Source organism: Mobula hypostoma, chromosome 15, assembly GCF_963921235.1.
Source record: "Mobula hypostoma chromosome 15, sMobHyp1.1, whole genome shotgun sequence".
Taxonomy (NCBI): domain Eukaryota; kingdom Metazoa; phylum Chordata; class Chondrichthyes; order Myliobatiformes; family Myliobatidae; genus Mobula; species Mobula hypostoma.
Window position 1 is genome coordinate 42415373 of NC_086111.1, and position 24813 is coordinate 42440185.

Sequence of the window (24813 nt, forward strand, 5' to 3'; positions counted from 1 at the left end):
TATTGTAAATGCACCTTATTATTTGCTAATTTGTTCATGATAATGTAACTTATATGTACTATGTTGTGCACGTTGGTCCAGAGGAATGTTTTGTTTGGCATTAAATGTGATTTGAATTACAGTGAACTGAGCTTGAACTTGATTGCTTACAGTTCCTGTTCCTGAGAACTGAACATAAGCAGATGTCTCTAAAAGTCTAAGATGCCCATTACCCACACTACTCGTATCTTATTGCCTTACCTACACTCACTATGATTCTTTCCTTTCGTTGAACGGTGACCCTAATATCACCATAATCAAACTAATGGAATATCTACTGTATCCAGTTATCAATGAATATCTTTAAAGGTTTTTATTAGCATTGAAAAGGTTTTAAAAATGTATAAGAGAATTTGCATAAGGTCAGATTTCTTGAAATCAGGTTATTTGTAACCTCAGGGACCCCTATATTGGGACTGTCCAAATCTAGTACGCATGACAAATCAGTGAGTAGCCAACATCATTAGTGAATAGTAATTTCCAGATTATTAATTGAATTTGAAATCCAAAACTAGGATTTGAAATTGAGCCTCTGGATTAATAGTCTAGTATTTATCCACTGCACTACTCCTTGTATTCTGCGTTTAGTATCAGAAAATCATTACAGTGCGGAGAAAGTCCCCCTACTGATTTAAACTTGTATTTCTGCAAAATGATTTAGTCATCTGATTCCTTTTTACTTTCTGTAATCTGAAATGTTATTTCTGTCTCAAATATTTATTCCCGTTTAAAAGATACGATTCAACTTGCTTTTAGCACGACTCTCGCCATTATTTTCCAGATCATGACTACTCACTGCAGTAGGGAATAAAAAGCTTTTTCTCATGCCACCTCTAGTTCTTTTGTCAACTAACATAAATCTGTGGAATCTGAATTGCAACCATCCTGCCAATCAGCATATTCACCTTCTTTACATTCTTGTTTGTTTTGAATGCAGTAGAATATTTCATTATCCTGAGTATTTGTCATTGGTTGAGTCAATGCTTGTATCACTGACGACCAGTTTTCTTTGTAATTTGTTGTAGCTTTTGTTGCATTTGACATAAAAGCCAGTGAAGCTTTGACATTTTCTGTGTTACTGAACTGTTATAGAAGAAACTGAGTCCTATATTTAGACATGCAACTAGTTTTATTGCATTTGAAATACTCTTTGCAAAATTAGACAACAAAAGATGATTGGGGCAGAGGGGAGAGTTGGTCTACAGTCCTGATCTGACTAAAGTGAATAGTTTGGGGGAGGGGGCAAGATGGAGAAGGACAAAAGTAATCTGGGTGATCCATAAGCAGCATTTGGAAAGGAAGAATGAGGCCTGGCGTTTAATTTCTTGACCTTATTCAGAATTGTGCAATACCAGATCTAAATCAGGGTTGAAATCAAGGTAGAGCCTGTTTTTTTTTCATAAATCATTGCCATCTTGCTACATGTCCTCCTTTTAAAATCCCTGTCAAATTACGGCTCTGTTGGAAAAGTAATGGTCTTATAATCTCTGCAACACACACAAAATGCTGGTGAACGCAGCAGGCCAGGCAGCATCTATAGGAGGAAGTACAGTCGACGTTTCGGGTCGAGACCCTTCGTCAGGACCAATGGAAAGATGAGATAGTAAGAGATTTGAGAGTGGGAGGGGGAGACCCGCAATGATAGGAGAAGGGATGAAGTCAAGAGCTGGGAGGCTGATTGGCAAAAGGGATACAAGGCTGGAGGATCATGGGACGGAAGGCCTTGGAAGAAAGAAAGGGGGAGGGGAGCACCAGAGGAAGATGGAGAACAGACAAGGAGGGAAAGAGAGGGGAAAAAAAAAATAAATTAGGGATGGGGTAAGAAGGGGAGGAGGGGTATTAACGGAAGTTAGAGAAATCAATGTTTGTGCCATCAGGTTGGAGGCTACCCAGACGAATATAAGGTGTTGTTCCTCCAACCTGAGTGTGGCTTCATCTCAACAGTAGAGGAGGACGTGGATTGACATATCGGAATGGGAATGGGATGTGGAATTAAAATGTGTGGCCACTGGGAGATCCTGCTTCCTCTGGCGGACAGAACGTAGGTGTTCAGCGAAGCAGTCTCCCAGTCTGCATCGGATCTCGCCTATATATAGAAGGCCACATCGGGAGCACCGGACGCAGTATATCACCCCAGCCGACTCACAGGTGAAGTGTCACCTCACCTGGAAGGACTGTCTGGGGCCCTGAATGGTGGTGAGGGAGGAAGTGTAAGGGCAGGTGTAGCACTTGTTCCGCTTACAAGGATAAGTGCCAGGAGGGAGATCGGTGGGAAGAGATGGGGGGGGATGAATGAACAAGGGAGTCGCGTAGGGAGTGATCCCTGCGGAAAGCAGATAGTGGGGGGGGGGGGAGGGAAAGATGTGCTTGTGGTTTTTTCTGTCTTGTAGTCCCTGTTAACTTCTGCTTGTTTCCCATTTCCTTTTTATATATAATTACCTTGAGACATTACCTCTTGACTGTACCTCTTCCTAGAGATGCTGCCTGGCCTGCTGCGTTCACCAGCAACTTTGATGTGTGTTGCTTGAATTTCCAGCATCTGCAGAATTCCTCGTGTTTGCGTTTTTATATTTGTGAAGGCGGTTTAGTGGTTTGTACCAACATTTTACCCAAGAGTGTATATTATTGTGCACACTAAAATTAGCTGTGTTAAATTTAATTCTGCATTAAAGTTTAATGGTAAGAATAAACAATTATAATTCAATTCAGTTCTGCAATTGGAAGAAGCACAGTTAAAGCTTCAATGGTGTGCTGATGCAGTGGAAGTAATTGGATGCAATATTGCATAGATGGATTGTGCATTTGGAACACAATTTCTAGAAGAGAATGTGTTCGGAGATACTAACTCGGTGACGTTTTAGATGCTGTTTTGAGGGAACTGTCAGACAAAGTTTTTTATTAATGCTCTGTGAGTCTGCAACTCTTGAATTCAGAGCATTTATTTTTCTCTTTCACTTGGGCTGGAAGAGATGCTTTCCATTACATCAGTGACTTGCAAAGAACTTCCTCATTTACTGATCATTTCGTGCATTTTACTTTAACAAGTTATTCAAGACTCAGGATTTTATTTTCTTTCATTCTTGTTTTGTGTTGAAGATTGTTTTTTTTTTGGCCGGAAGTTAAAATACTTTGGAACAATGAGTATTTAAGTGGATTTTAGGTAATTATTTGTAAGCTAGTAGAATAGAAATGTATGTGATTTAGAGCAAAGGTACACAGATGGATTCTTGGGATAGTATGGTTATTCATATAAGAAGTTTTGGATTAACTAGGTCTGTAGTTGCAAATAAGAACATAAGAAATAGGAGCAGGAGTAGGCCATCTGGCCCATCAGCCTGCCCCGCCATTCAATAAGATCATGGACAGATCAGACGTAAACTCAGCTCCATCTACCTGCCTTTTCCCCATAACCCTTAATTCCCCTACTATGTAAAAATGTATCTAACTGTATCTTAAATATATTTAGTGAAGAAGCCTCAAATGCTTCCCTGGGGTGAGAATTCCACAGATTCACCATTCTCTGGGAAAAACAGTTTCTCCTCATCTCTGTCCTAAATCTTCTCCCCTGAATCTTGAGGCAATGTGCCCTAATTCTAGTCTCACATACCAATGAAAACAACTTTCCTACTTCTATCTTCCCTATCCCTTTTCAAAATTTTGTATGTTTTAATAAGATCCCCTCTCATTATTCTGAATTCCAGAGAGTATAGTCCCAGGTGACTCAATCTCTCCTCATAGATTAACCCCTTCATCTCTGAAATCAACCTGGTGAATCTCCTCTGCACTGCCTCCAAAGCCAGTATATCCTTCCTCAAGTATGGAGACCAGAACTGCACACAGTACTCCAGGTGCGGCCTCACCAGTACCCTTTATAGTTGCAGCATGACCTCCCTGCTCTTGAATTCAATTCCTCTAGCAATGAAGGCCAACATTCTGTTTGCCTTCTTAATAACCTCTTGTACCTGCAAGCCAACTAACATTTAGAAAACTTAGAGATCTCATTGTAATAGAATCGGGATAAGGAATGTCAAGCTGGGTGGAGAAAGGAAGTCAAAGATTCACTATCTCAAGCCACATAGTTGAGAACAGGAATATACACCATGGTTCCTCAGAGACACCTTCATTTTGTCACCTTGATGAAAGGGGAAAAATCAATGGTGGTAACCGAAGAGAAATCCCCATGCTATCTGCAATTGGAAAAGTCATTGCTGGGATCCACATGTCGATCTCTTGTAGTGGTCAAGTATGAGGAGACAGTCTCAGGATAGGGGTAAGACATTTAGTTCAGAAATGAGGAAACATATCCTCACTTGGAGCATAGTGATCCTGTGGAATTCAGCACCACAGAACGGTTTGGAGGCCAAATTGCTGAATATATTTTGAAAAAGTAGATCAAATTCTTGACATCATAAAGGCATTATGGAGTATGTTGAAAGATTTTTAATGAAAGAAAGCATCAACATGATTGTGTGGTGGTTCAAAGGGTGAAATCCTACTCCTTTTATTTGTTTCTATACAGATTCACCTTTTGAGGAGATCTTTTTCTTCCATAAGAAATAAGTTCTCTGTCCATAAGTTCATCATTGTTCTTTTCTATCAGTGGGTTGGAGCTTTGTATGTTTTGACTAACTATGCTGAAGTATCCTAAAACACACCATTATCAGCAAGTTCCTGGATATCCGCCATCATCTTTTAACTGAACACCTGGACGTGTATCCTTCCTTCTTATCTACATTTCATGAAATATTTTTAAAAAATGAGGAGGTGTAAGACCCCTGATTCCCAAACACCATATTTAAAGGATTCTGCAAAATTGAATGTGCCTGTTATTACTGGTTTATGTTATGTAATAACATTTGGTGTTGTATCTTATCAAATGATTTTGAAAGTCTATCACGCAGCTTTCACTGGATTTCCCTTTATCTGTCCCAATAGTTACTGCCTCAATAAACTCTATTGGATTTTGCAGTTTCTATTTTCTACTTGTATTGACTCTCCCCAGTCATTCTGTGATTTCTTAAGTACTCTGTCACCACATCCATAATGATGGATTTCGGCTTTTTGCTGACATCAGATGGCAGACTAACTGGTCTACAGTTCCGTATGTTTGTTTTCTCCTCCTTAATTAGCCACGTGTTTTGAGGTAAGTCTGTTATTGGCCAATAGCCACATTTCCTGAACCACTTTTGGACTCCCTGGCTATAAAACTGCAGACATTTCATTGAAGACTTTTTTCCTACTTCTATCTTCCCTATCCCTTTTCAAAATTTTGTATGTTTTAATAAGATCCCCTCTCATTATTCTGAATTCCAGAGAGTATAGTCCCAGGTGACTCAATCTCTCCTCATAGATTAACCCCTTCATCTCTGAAATCAACCTGGTGAATCTCCTCTGCACTGCCACAAATCTCCTTCATTGCCAATTCTTCTGCCAATTATTCCAGTACAGTTTTGGTTGTTCTGTCCTTCACCCTTTCAAATTGTCAGTTCAAAGCTCTCATTCTACCTTGCATCAAGTTCTGTTCTTCTGTTAATTCCGTCAACATTGATGTGGCTGGGTTTCAAGAAAACCAGTGCATCAAGTTGGAAGTTCTTAATCATGTCATTAAATTCCATGCAGCATCATCCAGACTTCCACTGTATTCACCTCCAGCCTTGCAAACCTTCCTTCTGGACTTCTTCCCCTTTGACTTCATCATTCAATAACCGGTTGTAGTTAGCTGCCAAAGTAGCTCTGTCCCAAGTTTTCCTCTTTGCTTTCCTTTTCTACTTTAACAACTTTCTTCAGACTGCTTCTATCATCTACTGTTGGATCACACTACTGGATCAATGCCTATTAACCCAGCTCCTTATGACACTTCTATAAATGCAACTCATTCAAGGGGATGGGACAGTGATGTAACTTGTAGAGCTGTTGCTTCATGGCGACCTGGGTTAAACCCAACCTTTGGTGTTGTCTGCGTGGAGTTTCCCTGTGATCAGGCTGGCTTCATCCAGTGTTATCCCACATTCCAAAGATGTGCAAATTGGCAAGTTGTTAGGCCACTGTAAATTTTCTCTAGCATGGAGGTATGTAGGTGAGTGGTAGAATCTGGGGATGGGAAATGTGGGGATAATAGGATTAGTGTAAACTGATGTTTACACGTTGGCATGGACTTGGTGCACAGAAACACCTAGTTATGTGGAAAACTTCCATCATCATTACCTGGGTGGGTTTGTGTAAACTGGGTAAAGAACTGACAAACTTGGCTTCTCTATTTTCTACATTGCTGCTATTTAATAAGTAAGCTCACTGAGTCATCCCATTAAATCATTCTAACTAGAATATTTTTAGTATAGTTGTATTTTGGATAGAATTATAGATATATTTTAAGTAGTGTGGCCATGCAGCTTAAATACTAAAATATATTTACTGATTCTTGCAAGTACATCTCATAATTCCATGGCTATGATCAGTGAAAGTAATCAAGGTAAAGATGAATAGGCTCTCTAGGAACAAATTTTCCAGTCCTCATATTTGAGATGCATTATAGCTGTTCTTATTCCTTTTTAATATGATCAGTGGTATGCAGTTGAATAATTTTAGTTCATTTATTAAATTAGTTACAGATCAGCTAAGGCCAGAGCAGTAAAAATAGAAATGAAATTGACTAAAGCAACGAGATTTTGTACTACAAAAATATTACCATATTGGTGGGATGTTTCCACTAGATTACTCTGGTTTTATTGCTGCAATTTGCATTTAACCAGATCGGAAGTACAGGGGATTTTAGCACAAATTATGTTTAGCACCATTTGAGTTTTCCAGCCTTTTGTGCTTGTTTTAAAAATGTCCCATTAGAACCATCCATTGCCTTCAAGGTTGGCCTCATCTCCAGGATGAATAAAATACCACTGGGACTTCCACTAATTGTCGTCATTTTGCAGGCCTGTAGTTAAAGCTTCAAAATTAAGCTGGATCTTTTGGGAGCAGGAATACTAATGGAAACTTTTGAATGAATGTACATTTCAGAATTTTGAAGCAGCAGGCAATTGTATGCCTATCAACTTGAAAATAGTTGAGTGTTTTAAGTCATTTTCACTTATGTAAGTGATAGGCAGTAGATTGACATTGATTAAAATGCTGATATTTCTTCTTCCCTAATTAAACTCTTTTTCTATTGTATAAATCAAACTTTTCCAAGTTACTACAGTACTGTTAAGTATCTCAGTGAATATATCTTAAAGGAAATAAAATAGTTTTAAAATGAGGCCTGATTTTGCAGGTCATTAGTGGATTTCAACAATTAAGCAAGTGCAAATGAGGTTAAACAGCAACCTGGGAATAAAAATGGAACTTTTAAAAATGGAACAATTTGGGTGTAATTCATATCAAGATTATCAATTTTGCCATAATTCAGAGCAACTTTTTTTGCCTTATGCTGTACTTCTGAGATCCTCCTCATCATAGAATAATTCAATCACTGTTTACTTCAGTATGTTTTCACGGCAGATTTATTTAGTTATTGAATGGATTATGAAGAGGAAGGAAAGATTTGAGTTTCTATTTAGGATCATAGAATTATTAATGGTATAAAGGAGGCCATTCACCAATTGTCCCATTCCCCTATTCTTGCCCTGCGATTTGTTCTCTTGTGAGTACCAATTCATTTAATGTTTGAAATTCCTGATTAAGTTTTCCTTCCAAATGGCAAGTTTCAGATCATAGACACATTTTTATTTCGAAGGTATAGTAATATCTTCTAGGTGATGCTAAAACTTGCTATTCCAGATTTGGGGTAGTTTTAGAATGTTGTAAGGAAATTAACCAATTTTCTCAGACTGAAAGAACTTTAATTAATCTGAGATCTACAGATAGAATGATGGCAATTTAGTTTTCCTCAACAACTGGTATTCTGAAATAATTTTGAATAATATTATCAGAAAATATTTGCTAACCATATAATTGGAGTGATGCTCTTATATAGCACAGTTATTCACATGCCATACCCATGGATCCGAGGAAAGAAAAGTCTTACATTTATTTGATGTTAGCACCACATTTTTCACAGTTGTAGAACTTCTGAAGCATACACTGCTGATTAAATACTACTTGAGTTGTACCTACTGTAAACTTGGAAATGCAGCAGAGTGCCATAAATAGCAATATAAAAATGACCAGATGTAGGAGTGAAATAAAGAAACTGGAGGAAGTTTGGCCCCACAATCACAACAACATGTCAGTTGAGTCTTGATTTGCATCCATGACAGCACACTGCTACCTGAATGTGTCAAGTGAATTTTCTGTACCAGTAAGTAGTGAAACTTATTCTCTAATTTTTATTTCTTTTTTTTTTCCACTTTCCATTTATTTTACTGCATGCAGAGCCAACCAGGTTATATGGTGTTTTGTCAAATCTTTCAAATCTTCCCCCTTTGCGAAGTTAGGATGAAGAGTCCCATTTTCAATATGCTGTAATTGAAAAATTTTACTGTGGGTTTATGACAATATTTATGCCACAACCCTTCATTCATTGATATTTACATTACTGTTTGGTTTATATTGTAGCTCATAAATCCACCATATGAAATAGCTGCTGAAGTGAACCTTTTATCTACCAACTTTGCATACAGTACTTTCTGTGTTCTCTCTCTCTCTCTCTCTCTCTACTAGCTGCTGAAGCAGTTCCAGCCTTTTAAATAACATTTAAGGACTGGAAAGGTTTTGAGAGAGCAGTGGGGTAGAGAATTACCTGTACCAATGAATGTTTAGATACTATTGATTGAAGAGGCAGACTGTGAAACTGGTGTCATCTATGGGCACTACCTGATGCTAAAAGGTTATTTGCCGCAAAGAAAATACTAAGAATATTTAATCAAACTTCTGTGCAGAAGTGATCAGAAGTATCTCTTTGAATTGTGATTGTACTTCAAGACTACTTTAAGTTGCTTTGGGATGCTGTGAGGTCATGAAGGGCACTATGTAGCTGCAAATTTTACTTTTTTTGGTAGTCTTGAAATGACTCCTGATGTTTCAATTAGAAATAGTTGTTGAAGAAAACGCATTCAGCTATGTTACTGCTATGTAAAATTTGTTCAGAATAATTTTATAGAACTTGGTGGAAAATATTTTCACTTCCACCTAAGTGTTGCTATATATGATATCAAATACTGATCTTAATTTCAAATGAAGCACACATTGTTAATCTCTCCTGAAAATCAGAAAAGCATGTTCCTAGGTTTGAATCACAAATCTATTTTTAGCAAGAATGTGTATTGAGATTGTTTACTAACTTGATTTTGTGGAAATTTTAATGATAAACTGGAATATTGCTAAGAGGTATATCGTAAAGCTTTCTGAAACCAGGGCTTGTTGTGGAAAAATGTCATCACAGACTGATAAACTGAGTGTTCAAGTGGCAAGATTATTGATCTTGCTGTGTGCCAGACTTGGCTGTCATTTTGTTAAGTGCTTCTGCATTACTGAGGTTGTTGTGGGCTATTTTGGTGGTTCGATGCTACAATGCAATTTATGAAACTCAAATAGGAGGCATTTTTAGTTAGGGAAAAGAGTAAGCCCTCATATGGCATCTTCCACAACTTGGGAAGTATCAATACGTTTCATGGTGAATTAATTATTTTTGAAGATACAGTTGTGCATGCAGTTCTGCTTTAAAGTGATAGTAGCACTTCTAGGAAACTTCACATTATAGAAAGTTGCGTTATAGCAGAATGTGCTTTATTCAGAACCTGCCTTGTGAAAAGGTATGTGATTAGCAGAACTACCTGTAATCTAGGGAGACATTTCAATCATTTTACCAAAATGAAAGTCCAGATAAACAGTAATGAGATTAATTAACACTTTTCTCCAAAAAGCAATTTTACATTTCATTCATTGAAATATGTATCATAATTTCATAACCATTCTTAAATGACTCTAAAAAGTGTTGATAAACTACCATTCTTGGTGCTTTCACAGTGTTAATAGGTAGGAGACATAAATATTTTATCTTTGAAATATGACATCTAGACTGAGGAAACATTTCTTCACTTGAAGGGCCAATCACAAACAAGAGAAAATCTGCAGATGCTAGAAATCCGAGCAATACACAGAAAATGCTGTAGGAGTTCAGCAGGCCAGGAAAAGAGCACAGATGACGTTTCAGGCCGAAACCCTTTGGCAGGACTGGAGAGAAAAGGCTGAGGAGTAGATTTAAAAGGTGGGGGGAGGGGAGAGGGAAGCACAAGGTGACAGGTGAACTCTGGAGGGGGAGGGATGAAGTTAAAGAGCTGGGAAGTTGATTGGTGATGGAGACAGAAGGCCATGGAAGAAAGAAAAGGGCGGAGGTGCACCAGAGGGAGGCGATGGGCAGGCAAAGAGATAAGGTGAGAGGGAAATGGTGAAGGGGCGGGGGTGGTAGGTGTCATTACTAGAAGTTTGAGAAATCAATGTCCATGCCTTCAGGTTGGAGGCTACCCAAACAGAATTTAAGATGGTGTTCCTCCAACCTAAGTGTGGGTTCATCATGTTGGTGGAGGAGGCCATCGATGGACATGTCGGAATGGGTGGCCACTGGGAGATCCTCCTTTCTCTGGCAGACAGTGTAGTTTCTCAGCAGTCTCCCATTTTACGTCGGGTCTCACAGATATACAGGAGATGATGGACTGGTTTGTGTGATCATGGGGTAATGGTACCGTAGAAACACTGAAGGCTAAAGTGAAGTGTTCACTTAGAAGTTGCAAATCAAGATTGTTACTAATACCTTCGTCTTGTGTTTGGCTTTGATGAGATTTAAAGAGGAAGATTTAGTTTTTGTCAAGTGTATATCGAAACGTACAGTGAAATGTGTCATTTGCGTCAACGACCAACACAGTCTGAGGACGTGCTGTGCTTAAGCCATGCTTCTGATCCCAACATTGAATGCCCGCAACTTGCTAGCCCTTGCATTTTTGCAATGTGTGAGAAAACTGGAGCACCCAGAGGAAACCCTTGCGATCACGAAAAGAACGTACAAACTCCTTGCAGACAGCGGTGGGAATTAAACATGGATTGCTGGCACTGTAAAGCTATGCTAACCACTACACTACTGTGCTGCTCCTGAAATGTGTACCACCATTATTGAGTTTTTACGGCTCACCTTCTGTTAGCTTTTTGATTGCTCACCATCTTTTAACAAAAAGATATGACTGAACTGCGGAGTTTCAACATAAATTGTGGTTTGCCTCACTCAACATATGTTCTATTGTTTCCTGATCTTCCGGTGGTATTTTCAGCACTCAGTTTTATTTCTGTGTTATGCAAACTTTTAAACTGTTGCATTCTTATAGATAGCCTATTCAGTAATGAGTGAACTGTGAAATAAAAAAAATGCATTGGTTGGTTAAACTCTGTATAAATGTATTTGTGTCTGTGCTGAGTTATAGCATTGGAAATTTGACAGAAGCTTGAATTCTAGGCACTAACAATGCTTTGAACAAATTTCCAAATTGTGCATTTTTCTGAGCAGTTACATTATTCTGAGTTAGGTGACCTCTGCAATATTTTTCTAACTTGTTTCTGCAGAGGTATTAATATTCATTGCAACCATAATTGGTGATTTTGTTAATATATTTTCCAGTCAACTTGTATGCCAGTTTGAACAAAATTTAATGTTGAATCACATATCCACTTCTATTCCATTTTTTTCCTTTTATACAAAATGCATCACTGGTATTATCAGTAATTTTCTATAAACTGTTTTGCTTTTCATAAATTCTATGAAGTAAGTCATGTAAATTATTTAGTATGAAAGTTATCCTAAATTATTCATGCAGTCTATTGCTCTGAGAACTTGTTTTTGATTGTATATTGCATGCTGCATGAGAGGAGTGAGGTTGCTATATGTAACTGAACTTCTCTGTCTCTAATAATGGTTCTTATTGTCATAAAATATTTTTAATATTTTGTTTTATAATTATTTTTAACTTTTAAGTATTGATGTCTTTTAGAACAAAATAAAACAAATTCACCTTGTCACCACACTGGCTGCTAAGAAAACCAACGCAGATGATCATGGTACAAATTTTAAAAAAAATCACATTTCAGAGGAAGAAGATACCCATTTAAATTGTGTAAGCTCTCACAGACCTGATAGAAGGTTAATGATTAATCACTCTTTAGTTCAAGTATGTGCGTTTGTGTTGAGGGGAAATCCTTCTTGAAAGTTTATGAGGAACTGTATTTGAAGGCTATAGACCAAAGGCTAAAATGTGTGTAGTTCTTTCTCAACCACAATTGATATGAAGGGTTGTAAACATTCTATGATCCTAGCTGGATATGGGACTAAAATTTAACTTAAAATATGACATGACATACCACTCACGAGTATAATGAAGCTGAAGATCTAGGATGCTTACGTGTTTTGAGAAGTTGCATATTGGACACCCAAACACAGTGATACACAATGGGGTATTTCAGAATCAGTGAAAGGGAAAGAACCTATACCACCTCAACCGATCAGATTATTTGATGGGTGGTGTTTTAACACTCATTTGCATTGCTAAGAATACAGATCTGAAATGTAAATTAGATGCAAAAAGAAAATAAAAAGAGGTAGAAAGCAAAAGTAAAGTTCTGTAGTTATTACAAATTTGTAAGGCCCTTGTGGTAACACATTGACCTGTAACATTAACACTCTCCATAGAAGCTGCCTGATCTTCTGTTAATCTCTAAGTCTCTGCTTTAATGTTGTAGAGAAGAATGATTGGATTGAGAGAATTTAATTCTACTTGCTTGTTGCTAATCCCTGAGTTATGCTTAAATCTCAGTGCCATTAGTTTTATTGTTGTTCCTGCTGTAAAATCTAGCCAGAGAGCCTAAAGTGGGAGCATTTTCCTCCCACCCCTGCCCATTCGTGTCCAATGAGAATGCTAACTTGAACTTCCAGGTGTTTTAGGTGATTCATCTCCACTAGGAATGCAATTGAGATGTTGCATTTATACTGCAAATTCAGCATGTTCTTTGTTTGTTCATCTGAAACATAAATCTGGATTCAAGATGAAACCTAACATACTCCTTTGAGAACTACACCCACATTAGATTTCATATCATATTGTGTGTGGTGTCAGGCCTGATTTACAAAGTGTTCAAGAATTGGACCCCTGGGTACCTTTTGATACTTGTTGTTAATTTCCGCACAAGGAATGATTCTCCTCCTGCTTCCTAATGTTATAAGCTTCAGCTGTTGCCAGAGAACTCTTTGAGCACATACATAGCTGTCTCCTGGGAGCACTTGTTGGAGTGTAAGTTATACACAAGCTAAGCAACCTACATCATTGCTTAACTAAACATGAATTTGTATGGTTGTCCACTGGACAAGCAAATTTAATTCTTTCTTCCTCATCCCATGAATATCGGAAATGAATAAAAAAAACATAAACCTCCATCTTAAAGTGCTTGATCATTCAAAAAGATCTCCAGAAGAGAAAGAGACAATTTATTAAAACACTGATTTAACATGTGTTAAACTACACAAAAACAATTTTTAACAGTAGACGATTAGATTATGGGGACACTCAGTCCTCGTTTATTGTCATTTAGAAATGCATGCATTAAAAAATGATACAATGTTCCTCCAGTATGATATCACAGAAACACAAGACAGACCAAGACTAAAACTGACAAAAACCACGTAATTATAGCATATAGTTACAACAGTGCAAAGCAATACCGTAATTTGATAAGAGCAGACCATGGGTACGGTAAAAAAAAAGTCTCAAAGTCCTGATAGCCCCAAAATCTCACACAGACAGTAGAAGGGAGAAACTCACCCTGCTCTGAGCTTCCAGCGCCGCAAATTTGTTGATGCAGCATCCTGGAAGCACCCGACCACAGTCCGACTGTGAGTCTGTCCGAAAATTTCGAGCCTCCGACCAGCCCTCCGACACCGAGCACCATCTCTGCCGAGCGCTTTGACCCCACCTCGGCTGCCGAACAGCAAACAAAGCCAAGGATTCAGGGCCTTCCCCTCTGGAGATTTCGGATCACGCACGGCGGTAGCGAAACAGGCATTTCAGAAGTTTCACCAGATGTTCCTCTGTGCTCTCACATCTCCCTCCATGAAATCAGAATTATGCACGGCATCTTACTTGACAGATATCAGATATTCATCATCGGAGAGGCCATGCGCGCTGTGTCGCGTCACCATCTTCTCCTCCAATTCAGAAGCCAGGTGCCAAAAGTACTACACAGCTCCTTGTCCCTTAGAGTTGGGCTGCAGCTGCATTGTTCCCTGGTCTAGGAGCTAGGCTGCAATGCACCAATAAGTTCCCTCACAGATTCCCAGATGGAGTTTTCCTGACGAAGGGTCTTGGCCCGAAATGTCGACTGTACCTCTTCCTATAGATGCTGCCTGGCCTGCTGCATTCACCAGCAATTTTTATGTGTGTTGCTTGAAATTCCAGCATCTGCAGATTTCCTCGTGTTTGTGGAGTTTTTCATCCTCCTTTGTATCACTTCCATTTTGTCACTTACTCCACCTGAGTCACCAGTTCGCCATTTGTGTCTATATCATCAGACGAGGAGAAGCTGGTGATGTCATGTCTAGGACATCAGTTATTTATTTCATCCTGCTTGTCTTGATATCTGTGATCCCTTGTTGCTTGTGTGATGCTATTGGTATCTGCTTCATGCTTGCCATTTCCCTCCTTGTTCCTCTGAAGTTGCATGTTCCATTCAATCTGTCTCCTGGGGAAGAGACTGCGAGTTGACATCTAGGGTTTAGCAGCTTGAAGTTGACTGACATTTTTTTAATCTCACATTGGTTGGTCTTTTTCTCTCCTGCAGTCCCAGTGAAGCTATGTGGACCTCACGAAGTAAAGCTTTGTGGTGTTGTTGCTATAAAGTCTGAAGGCCTTTCATTGCAACATGCTTATATCTATAGAGGCTTTGACTTAGATATTTCTGTCTCCATATACAAATTCAATCAGTTAATTTGATTTTAAGCAAAAGTCTCCCTTTCTTTCTATGAATTTAGATAACTGTTCTGGCTATCTTTATATTGAAGGACGAACAATGTTGTATGTGCTGTAGCTTCATCTTTCAAAGGATTCTACTTCTACTTTCTTTAATATATAATAAAATTAGAGTTCAAATTGGGATTCCTCAGGTCCAGCCCTTTTTAGAAACATAGAAACATAGAAAATAGGTGCAGGAGTAGGCCATTCGGCCCTTCGAGCCTGCACCGCCATTTATTATGATCATGGCTGATCATCCAACTCAGAACCCAGCCTTCCCTCCATACCCCCTGACCCCTGTAGCCACAAGGGCCATATCTAACTCCCTCTTAAACATAGCCAATGAACTGGCCTCAACAGTTTGCTGTGGCAGAGAATTCCACAGATTCACCACCCCCTGTGTGAAGAAGTTTTTCCTAATCTCGGTCCTAAAAGGCTTCCCCTCTATCCTCAAACTGTGACCCCTCGTTCTGGACCTCCCCAACATCGGGAACAATTTTCCCGCATCTAGCCTGTCCAATCCCTTTAGGATCTTATACGTTTCAATCAGATCCCCCCTCAATCTTCTAAATTCCAACGAGTACAAGCCCAGTTCATCCAGTCTTTCTTCATATGAAAGACCTGCCATCCCAGGAATCAATCTGGTGAACCTTCTTTGTACTCCCTCTATGGCAAAGATGTCTTTCCTCAGATTAGGGGACCAAAACTGCACACAATACTCCAGGTGTGGTCTCCCCAAGGCCTTGTACAACTGCAGTAGTACCTCCCTGCTCCTGTACTCGAATCCTCTCGCTATAAATGCCAGCATACCGTTCGCCTTTGTACTTGTACTTCATTGTACTTTCATTGTACTTGTTAGCTAAAACAATCACCTCTGAGGTAATGTTTATTTGATACATTTTGCAGTAATGATTTAGCTTGTGTTTTTTGTGTTTCAGATTTCTGTATTAAGTGAAGGTGAGAGGAGCAGGATGGCCATTTGGCATTGTCAGAAATGTTGTGTTTAAGCATTGCTGTTGGGGGAGGGGCTACATCTCTCACCATGCATCAAGAGTTGCGCCATGGACAGCCAAAATGTCTCCGGACAAACCACTTTTCATATGGGGGAGAAAAGTGTAAAAAACAGAATTATGAGAAAGAGGACAAGCAAAAGAAAATGCTTTATGTTGAGTGCTCACCTGCAGTGACCCCATTTCATATCTAACCACTGTGTCCTGGTAACTTGCATAATTTAACAAAATCTCGACATGAAATCAGGAAGTTCCCCGGTATAGTATCTGATATTTAAATTTTTGATGCTGTTTTTTGTCAGTTGAATTCAGTAATGGACTACATGTTGTAGGATTGCAAAAGGTTTACTCAAAACACACAGTAAGCTTAAATGTGCTTGTCAATTAAGTAGAAATATGAAGTGAAAAGCTTTCAAAACTACGATGAGGATTCAGTTTTGCAGAGGGAGTGTTGGTGGTAAGCTTTGGCATTTAATCTGAGACAATAATGATCTTTTAATATTTGAGATTGGTAGCAGCACTATAAATAATCTATAATTTGTAGATGTAGACTCTGTATAGGCAGCATCCAGTTTTGAGTCAAACTGAAATTGAATTTTGTAAAGGGAATTTCCTCACCTTGAGTGAAAAGAAGCTAATGATTCTTATAATCTCTGATTCCTTTTGATGTTTAAGTTGCTGAGGATATCTTCGCTTCTGTCATTCGAAATAGTTCAAATGTTTCATAGGAATACACTATATAATGTGTGTTCTATGAAGAATCATTTCAGTGTTCAGTTATAAAGATTGTTTTTTCAAATGTTCTTTCTTTTGGCAGCTAATTGAATTTATTTCAGGACAGTTAATAATCATCATTGATAGAGTAGGCCTTTTGTTCCTACTTAAATTTAAACAGCAGAATGTTTCAAACTTTACAAATGTAAGAGGAGGCAATCAATACCAATTCACTGTTGTTTGTACTAAGTATCCCTAAAATTTTAAAAAATTTATTTCTTTTTCAATGATGCCACGATGTTAGTACTTGTAACTCTCGTAATAATATTCATAGATTGGCTAGGTGATATGTAATTTGCGACTAACTGCTTCTTGAAAATAAAATTTAAAAAAAGATGTTGGAAGAAGCTGGAAAACATAAAATGCCAGAAACATTCTTCTGGTCGGGCCACATCTTCACTAAGAGAAGCAGAGCTAACTTTTCTGGTGGTTGAACCTTTTTCTGAATTGAGAAGTCAGAAGAAGCTTATTAAGCTGCAGGTAACTGGGTGTCATGAGCATCTCTGGGGTGATCATGGGGGCTAAACTGTAAACAAAGTTATCTGGTCAGTGATTGGAAGCAGCTTGAGAACAAGAAGGGCACAAAAAAATGCAGATAACACTGTAGGAGTTGTAAAACATAGTGCAGGAAGAACTGCCCAGCCGGTCTGACTGGACATGTCCTTCACCTCAGAGGAAAAACAACAAAATAAAATGGCAAAATGATCAAAAATACAAGTTCAGCAAATATCATGTAGACAATTGAGACAGAAAGAAATCAACTTGCCTTAAGTAACTTGACTCAGCTTGTTGTTTGCTCTCCCCCTCTTTTTTGGGGTGAAGCAGAGAGCCTCTTAAGTCTTTGTGCATTTGGCACTCCCGCAATCTTTTGTCTATGTTCTTGTGCCTCTGTTGTTGCCTCTTAATGGCTTCCATTCACTTATCCACTAGCTCACTCAAATTTGCAGATGACACCAAAATTTTGGGCATAGTGGATAGCGAGGAAGGCTATCAAACCTTGCAGTGGAAGCTGGACCAGCTGAAAAAATGGGCTGAAAATGACAGATGGAATAAAATGCAGTCAAGTGTGAAATGTTGGTCTTTGGGGGGACAAACCAGGTAGGACTTGCACAGTGGATAGCAGGACATTGAGGAGTGTGTAAGAACAAAAGGATCTAGAAATGCATGGCATAATTCCCTGAAAGTGGCATCATAGGTCGATAGGGTCATAAAAGACCTTTTGGCACATTGGCCTTTGTATATCAGAATATTGAATGCTGAAGTTGGGTTGTGATGCTAAAGTTTTATAAGACTTTGGTGAGGCCAATTTGAAGTATAGTGTGCAATTGTGGTCACCTGCCTACAGGAAAGATGTCAATAAGATTGAAAGAGTACAGAGAAAATTTATAAGGAAGTTGCTGGGATTTGAGGACCTGAATTATACAGAATAGTTGAATAGGTTAGAACTCTATTCCCTGGAATTTGTAGGAGAAGGAGGGGTGATTTGAAAGATGTATACAAAATTATAAGGGGTATAGAGAGGGTAAATGCAAGTAGGCATTTTACACTGAGGTTGAATGAGACTAGAACAAGAGGTAAGGGTGCAAGGTGAAATATTTAAGAGGAACCTGAGGGGAAATCTCTTTTCTTATAGAGTGGTATATGTGGAAAGGCCTATCAGCGGAAGTGGTGGATGTGGGTTTGTGCAACTTTTAAGAGAAGTACGTGAATGGGAATCTAGATCAATGGGACTAGGCAGAATAACAGTTCACCATGGACTAGATGGACCGAAGGGCCTGTTTCTGTACTTGGAGTGTTCATTGACAAAAGTTCTGAGACCTAGCTCATTTAAATACTCTCACCTCCTGCTCCAAGTCCCATTGCTTGATGAGCGAAACTTGCCCTCAAGTCCTGAGACCTATCTTCTTCAAAACACTCATGCCTCTCCCTCTAGTCCCCTTTCCTGATAAGGGAAACTTATCAGCAAGTCCCGTGACTTGCCTAACTTTTTGGTGGAGTCAGCTTCAATCTTATCAGTGAGACCATGTGCAGCAGAAAGGCTTTCTAGATGTAACCAACACCAGTGTCGGGGTTTGAACAAGTCCTGCACACAAATGCTGATAAAACTTTGAAAGACAGCAAAGTGCAGTTTAAATTGTCAAATGATAAGATTGTTTCTGAATCTTTTATAGATTAAGACACATAAACATTCTTAAAAGTTTATTAATTTTTTTAAACATTCAAAATAGAAACAGTTAAAACTTTCAAGTAAACTCAAAGGATGCATTATCAAACACACTGGTCACCTGCAGATGTTCTTCACTGAATATAATGAAGTTCTCTGAGTGCAAGTTCTGGGGCTGGTTTGCAGGACATTGGCAATCCCTCACTGGACACAGAGTTCTGCGGCACCGTGTTGTTAGTCAGACTCCTCTGTGCCTTTATCCAGAACGTCAAGATCTCCACACTCACACATGTTGTGCTTCTTTATGCTGGTGGTTCCACAAGGAACGGTTGACAGCAGTTAGGAAAATTTGGGCCAGTGTGTTTCAGCAAGTGTGTTTGAAATAGCATCAGAAATAACCTTATTTTAAGGATGGAGTACTTATCCTTGGTGATGAACATGTTGTGCAGATTAAACCTTGGCATAAATAGAATGCAAAAAAAAAGCCTTATTTGTTTTCACTCAAAAGATGGACTCAGAATAATGCTATTTCTTTGTTACTGCGAAGCTACTATATTGTAATGGATCAATCATATTTGTACAGGATTGTTATACTTTACCTCAGGTGAAAATTACTTAACATCAATGCAGGAAATCAGAAGGAAACTGCATCTTATTGTTTTGAATTATTTAAATTGTTTCTTTAATTAGGATGGCCTTCAAGATTTTGTGACAGGAATTATTTTTACACTGGAAAAATAAGAACTGAATTGAAAGTAAGGCCTTTGACAAGGTCCCGCATGGGAGGTTAGTTAGGAAAATTCAGTTGCTAGGTATACATGGAGAGGTGGTAAATTGGATTAGACATTGGCTCGATGGAAGAAGCCAGAGAGTGGTGGTAGAGAATTGCTTCTCTGAGTGGAGGCCTGTGACTAGTGGTGTGCCACAGGGACCAGTGCTGGGTCCATTGTTATTTGTCATCTATATCAATGATCTGGGTGATAATGTGGTAAATTGGAGCAGCAAGTTTGCTGATGATACAAAGATTGGAGGTGTAGTAGACAGTGAGGAAGGTTTTCAGAGCCTGCAGAGGGACTTGGACCAGCTGGAAAAATGGGCTGAAAAATGGCAGATGGAGTTTAATACTGACAAGTGTGAGGTATTGCACGTTGGAAGGACAAACCAACGTAGAACATACAGGGTTAATGGTAAGGCACTGGGGAGTGCAGTGGAACAGAGGGATCTGGGAATACAGATACAAAATTCCCTAAAAGTGTCATCACAGGTAGATAGGGTCGTAAAGAGAGCTTTTGGTACATTGGCCTTTATTAATTGAAGTATTGAGTATAAGAGCTGGAGTGTTATGATGAGGTTGTATAAGGCATTGGTGAGGCCGAATTTGGAGTATTGTGTTCAGTTTTGGTCACCAAATTACAGGAAGGATATAAATAAGGTAGAAAGAGTGCAGAGAAGGTTTACAAGGATGTTGCCGGGACTTGAGAAACTCAGTTACAGAGAAAGGTTGAATAGGTTAGGACTTTATTCCCTGGAGCGTAGAAGAATGAGGGGAGATTTGATAGAGGTATATAAAATTATGATGGGTATAGATAGAGTGAGTGCAAACAGGCTTTTTCCACTGAGGCAAGGGGAGAAAAAACCCAGAGGACATGGGTTAAGGGTGAGGGGGGAAAAGTTTAAAGGGAACATTATGGGGGGGCTTCTTCACACAGAGAGTGGTGGGAGTATGGAATGAGCTGCCAGATGAGGTGGTAAATGCGGGTTCTTTTTTAACATTTAAGAATACATGGACGGATACATGGATGGGAGGTGTATGGAGGGATATGGTCCGTGTGCAGGTCAGTGGGACTAGGCAGAAAATGGTTCGGCACAGCCAAGAAGGGCCAAAGGGCCTGTTTCTGTGCTGTAGTTTCTATGGAAAACTTGGACGAGGTGAACTGTTGCTATTATAAACTAGCAGTTCATAAATATGAAATTCTCTAAAGACAAAAAAAAAAGGCATAAAGAGTGACAAATTTTTGGTTGTGATCTTCAGCTTAGCAGAAGGCAAAACCTCCTGTGGCTGGTCTCTTTGTAAAGGACTGCCTGGGGATCTGCAGATCCTGGTTCATGTGAACAGAGTAAACTGTACTGTACATCATGCAGAGTAACAAGACTGTGTCGGACCCATATTGGTTATACGCAGCAGGTTCCTCTATTATCTCTGGACATATTATATGTCAGGTTGCTTTTACAAAGCTTCTTTGTGCACCTCATTTCCTTGCAGGACAATAACATTTGTTGTTTTATCTTTAATTCAACATATCAGAAATGAGTATTGATAAAGTGTAAATCTTGGACACACGCCTCAGCATGACTGATGATTCAGTAACGAGTGACTTTATTCAAGAAAATTTGTTAAAGATGGGAATTACTTGCTGATGTTCCACAAGTCTCAGAAATATATGATTCCAGTTAAAGGGAAATGGAGAGATGGCAGAGATTCTAATTATTCTGATGGCAGAAATTGTAAGTAATAATGGAACTAATAAGGCTAATGTAGTTAGTTTGAGTGATCAGGAAGCTGGCAGACGGCATTATTTGAGAAAATATGAGTTTATGCACCTTTAGAAGGAAGAGTGAAAGAATAAACAATTTTTGAAGAATGGGCATAAAGGGGTCTGGTGGTTCCAGATAAGTGGAATATTGCCTTTTATTTTAATAGTTGTGAGGTATAGAAAAGGAACATTGCAATGCAATAGTATGAACGTAGGATACATTATAAAGTATTGGCCTACATACTGAAGGAAGGATGAGCTTGCATTGAGTGCAGACAACATTCACTCAGTTATTTTCCAGAATAAATTGGTTGATGTACGAAGTGAGATTGAGTAATGGAGTGTGAAAGAATGAGGGGTGATCATTTTGAAGCATATTTAATTCTGAGGGAATTAACAGAATGGATACTAAGAAAGATTGCCCTAGTGGAGATATCTTGAAGTAGATAATGTAGTTTCAAAATAAAGGGTCACTTATTTAAGATGGAGATGAGAAGCAGTTTCCTCTGTTGTGTGACACTTTGTAAGAGAATTGAGCCAATATGCCTGCTTCCCTTGTTTCTTTTGCTCTCTCCAGGTAACTCTTTACTGTGTTTACATAACACACAACCTCTTATTAATGAAAACATTAGACTATTATTTGTAAATGTGTTAATAAGTGTCCTGAAATATGTATTGTAATATTACTGAGGTGGTCATACTTTTAATTTTCTTCTGGGTAATGATCTGATCTCATCTATGTCTTTCTACTACCAAAACATTGTTATAGAACTATTTTAAAATATTTTAATTACATTTTTTGTATTAATAGTTATTTAATTATATCAGTAAGATATGTGGTAATATTTTTTCGAAGCAGGTAATGGATTTTGTGTTACTTCAACAATATAACAAATCAAAAATTCAATTTGCATTTTGAGTACAAGTACCAAAAGTGTTGCTGTTCAGTGAGCAGAGTGCTTCCTGAAATGATCAACCCTTTAGCGAATCATACAAAAAGTACCAGGTGACAGTATGTGCACATTGTTGAATTTGCATTTTGAAGTTATTATAAACAGGAAGCTTTTCAGCTTCCAGATTTTTAAGCCAATAATTGTACGTAGAAATGGTAAATGAATAACTGGCTAATAATTCTGAGTTATTACAACACTTCCTTTCTGAGTCGGGGAGATCATAAAATGGCCGGAGGCTACTTTTTCCACAAATGGCAAGTGGAAAATTAAGTAGCTGTCAGTTGTGCAGCTCCTAGCGAGTGTTGATGGAAAATTGCACCCACTGGATATCTTGTAAGGACACATTAGCATTATAAAGTTATCATGGAATATAATGGTTTTGAAACTGCCTTATCGTTACACTTCTTCGTTCTGCTAATCTGTGGATTTGGGGATGAAATAAAAATGAACAAGAATTGTGAACAGAAACAAACGGTGCACCAATAATACAGTGGATTCCAGTTAATTTGGACACATGGAGCCCTGTACATTTTGGCCCAATTAAGCAGCTGCCCCAATTAGCTGAAGTTTTATGGAAATAGTTAAAAGGTATAAAAATGACAAACTACCTATTTTAACTGAATAACAATTTGTGGATTTAAATAAAATACCTAATAGTTATTGACAGATAAATTCATCCGCCGTGCTCCCTTGATTGTAAATGGAAAAAAATCAATACAGTCACCTAGTGCAGATAATGGACTGCTTTCAAGCAATGCTTTAGATGACTGCAACCTCCAAATATTTATTTTTACTGTATCATTCAAGAGGATCATTGACACCTTTAAATTCTTCATAGTTTCTAACTTGTTGAAGTTGGTTGAAATTGTTTCATTTTCACTCCCTGTCATTTTGGGCATCTCCAAGCTTGAATGCCTGAAACCATGCTGAACAAAACAGTTCCAAATTGTCTTGCTGCTTATTTCTCGCCAACTATCAGTGACAAAAATTACTGCTTTATGAACACAAACACATGCACTGATACTTTTTAAAAACTGATTGCTCTAGGCACAGTGTAGGGTCTAATGGCCATGGAAGTGCAGGGGGCTGACGTTAGTTAGAAACTCCAATTAAGTGTACTCCCAATGAAGTCATATTCTCCTTGGTATTTCAGATTATAAAGTTATGAGGTGAAGTGATTACACATTGCTGATGCAGAGATATTAAAAATTGATGTTTTATTTGTCCGCTGCAAGCAAGCTTCTGCTGTACTTGTGTTAACGATGCAGAAAGCTTTCTCCTTTTGGCCTTTTGCAGTGGAAAAATATAAGAATAAAGGTCAGGTTCTAGTGCAGATGAGAGGGATAAAGAAGAAATGATTAAAAATGGTCTAAATAACTAACTGTCAACTAATTTTAAAAGATAGGAATTATTCATCTTTTCAATTATTTAAAGAGTTCAGTTTCAGCAGTGGCTAGTAATTCAAATTAAAATAGTAAAGCAAATGTGTTACTTTTTGTTTCCTTGATATAATATTAGCAATGATTAATTTTAAAGTTAGCTTATAAAATCTCATAAGTAAACCAGAATATTGAGAAAGTATTTCAAGTATAGCCTTGTGTTATGGTTGCTTTTAACGTTGGAAGAAAAAAAAATACTGAAAAAGAAGTAAGTGTGTGTTTATGTTCGTTTTGTGGCTAGGTAAGTAACTACAATGCTTATGGGGCTGTGCTTTTCTGACCAGGAAACTCCTAAATGTGAACCTATTCCCACATTGTAGAAGTTTGTAGAAAACATTTAATCTGCAGCCTGTTTGCTTCCATCAGGGTTAAGGAGAAATTTACTTAAGATGGTATGTAGTATCCGGGCTCCACACACCTAATCACTATTCAATGAGTTGTGCTGAAATATGCACCTGCAGGTACATATATTGATACGCAACTGTAGTTAGGTTCACCGAATTGGCCTCCTGCAGTGAGTTGTATTTTTAATTGTGATCCAGTCTTGCCTGAAAGATGTTCAGTTTGTGGGAGAGGTACACAGGCACTTACAGGATTGTTTCCTAAAAGGAGGCAACTGTTTCAAGAAGGAAGGGAGAACACATTAAAATGTTTTCCTGAATAGCTGTAAAATTTAAAAAGAGCATACATATTTGGGTGTATTTTATTTGAGGTAGAAATAATGCATTTTGTTTATTATTATTTTGTTCCAATATTTATTATTTATTAAGTTCCTGTATTATTTTGTACTGCCATCCTGCGAAGGGTTTCGGCCTGTAATGTTAACTGTACTTTTTTCCATAGGTGTTGCCTGGCCTGCTGAGTTCCTTCAGCATTTTGTGTGTGTGTTGTTTGGATTTCCAGCATCGGCAGATTTTCTCAGGTTCCT

General features: G+C 38.3%; 1 protein-coding gene across 2 annotated transcripts in view; it reads left to right on the plus strand.

Annotated features, from left to right (window-relative positions):
• Positions 1-24813, plus strand: part of suclg2 (succinate-CoA ligase GDP-forming subunit beta) — a 380503-nt gene that overhangs the window by 55696 nt on the left and 299994 nt on the right. The window contains exon 1 of one of the 2 annotated variants that reach the window (XM_063067943.1): positions 24029-24093. The exons of the other annotated variant lie outside the window; for it this stretch is intronic. Coding sequence (XP_062924013.1) covers positions 24049-24093 — 45 coding nt within the window. The 5' untranslated portion in view covers positions 24029-24048. Of the gene's footprint in view, positions 1-24028; positions 24094-24813 lie in introns of those variants that run through there. 2 annotated transcript variants of the gene reach the window in all.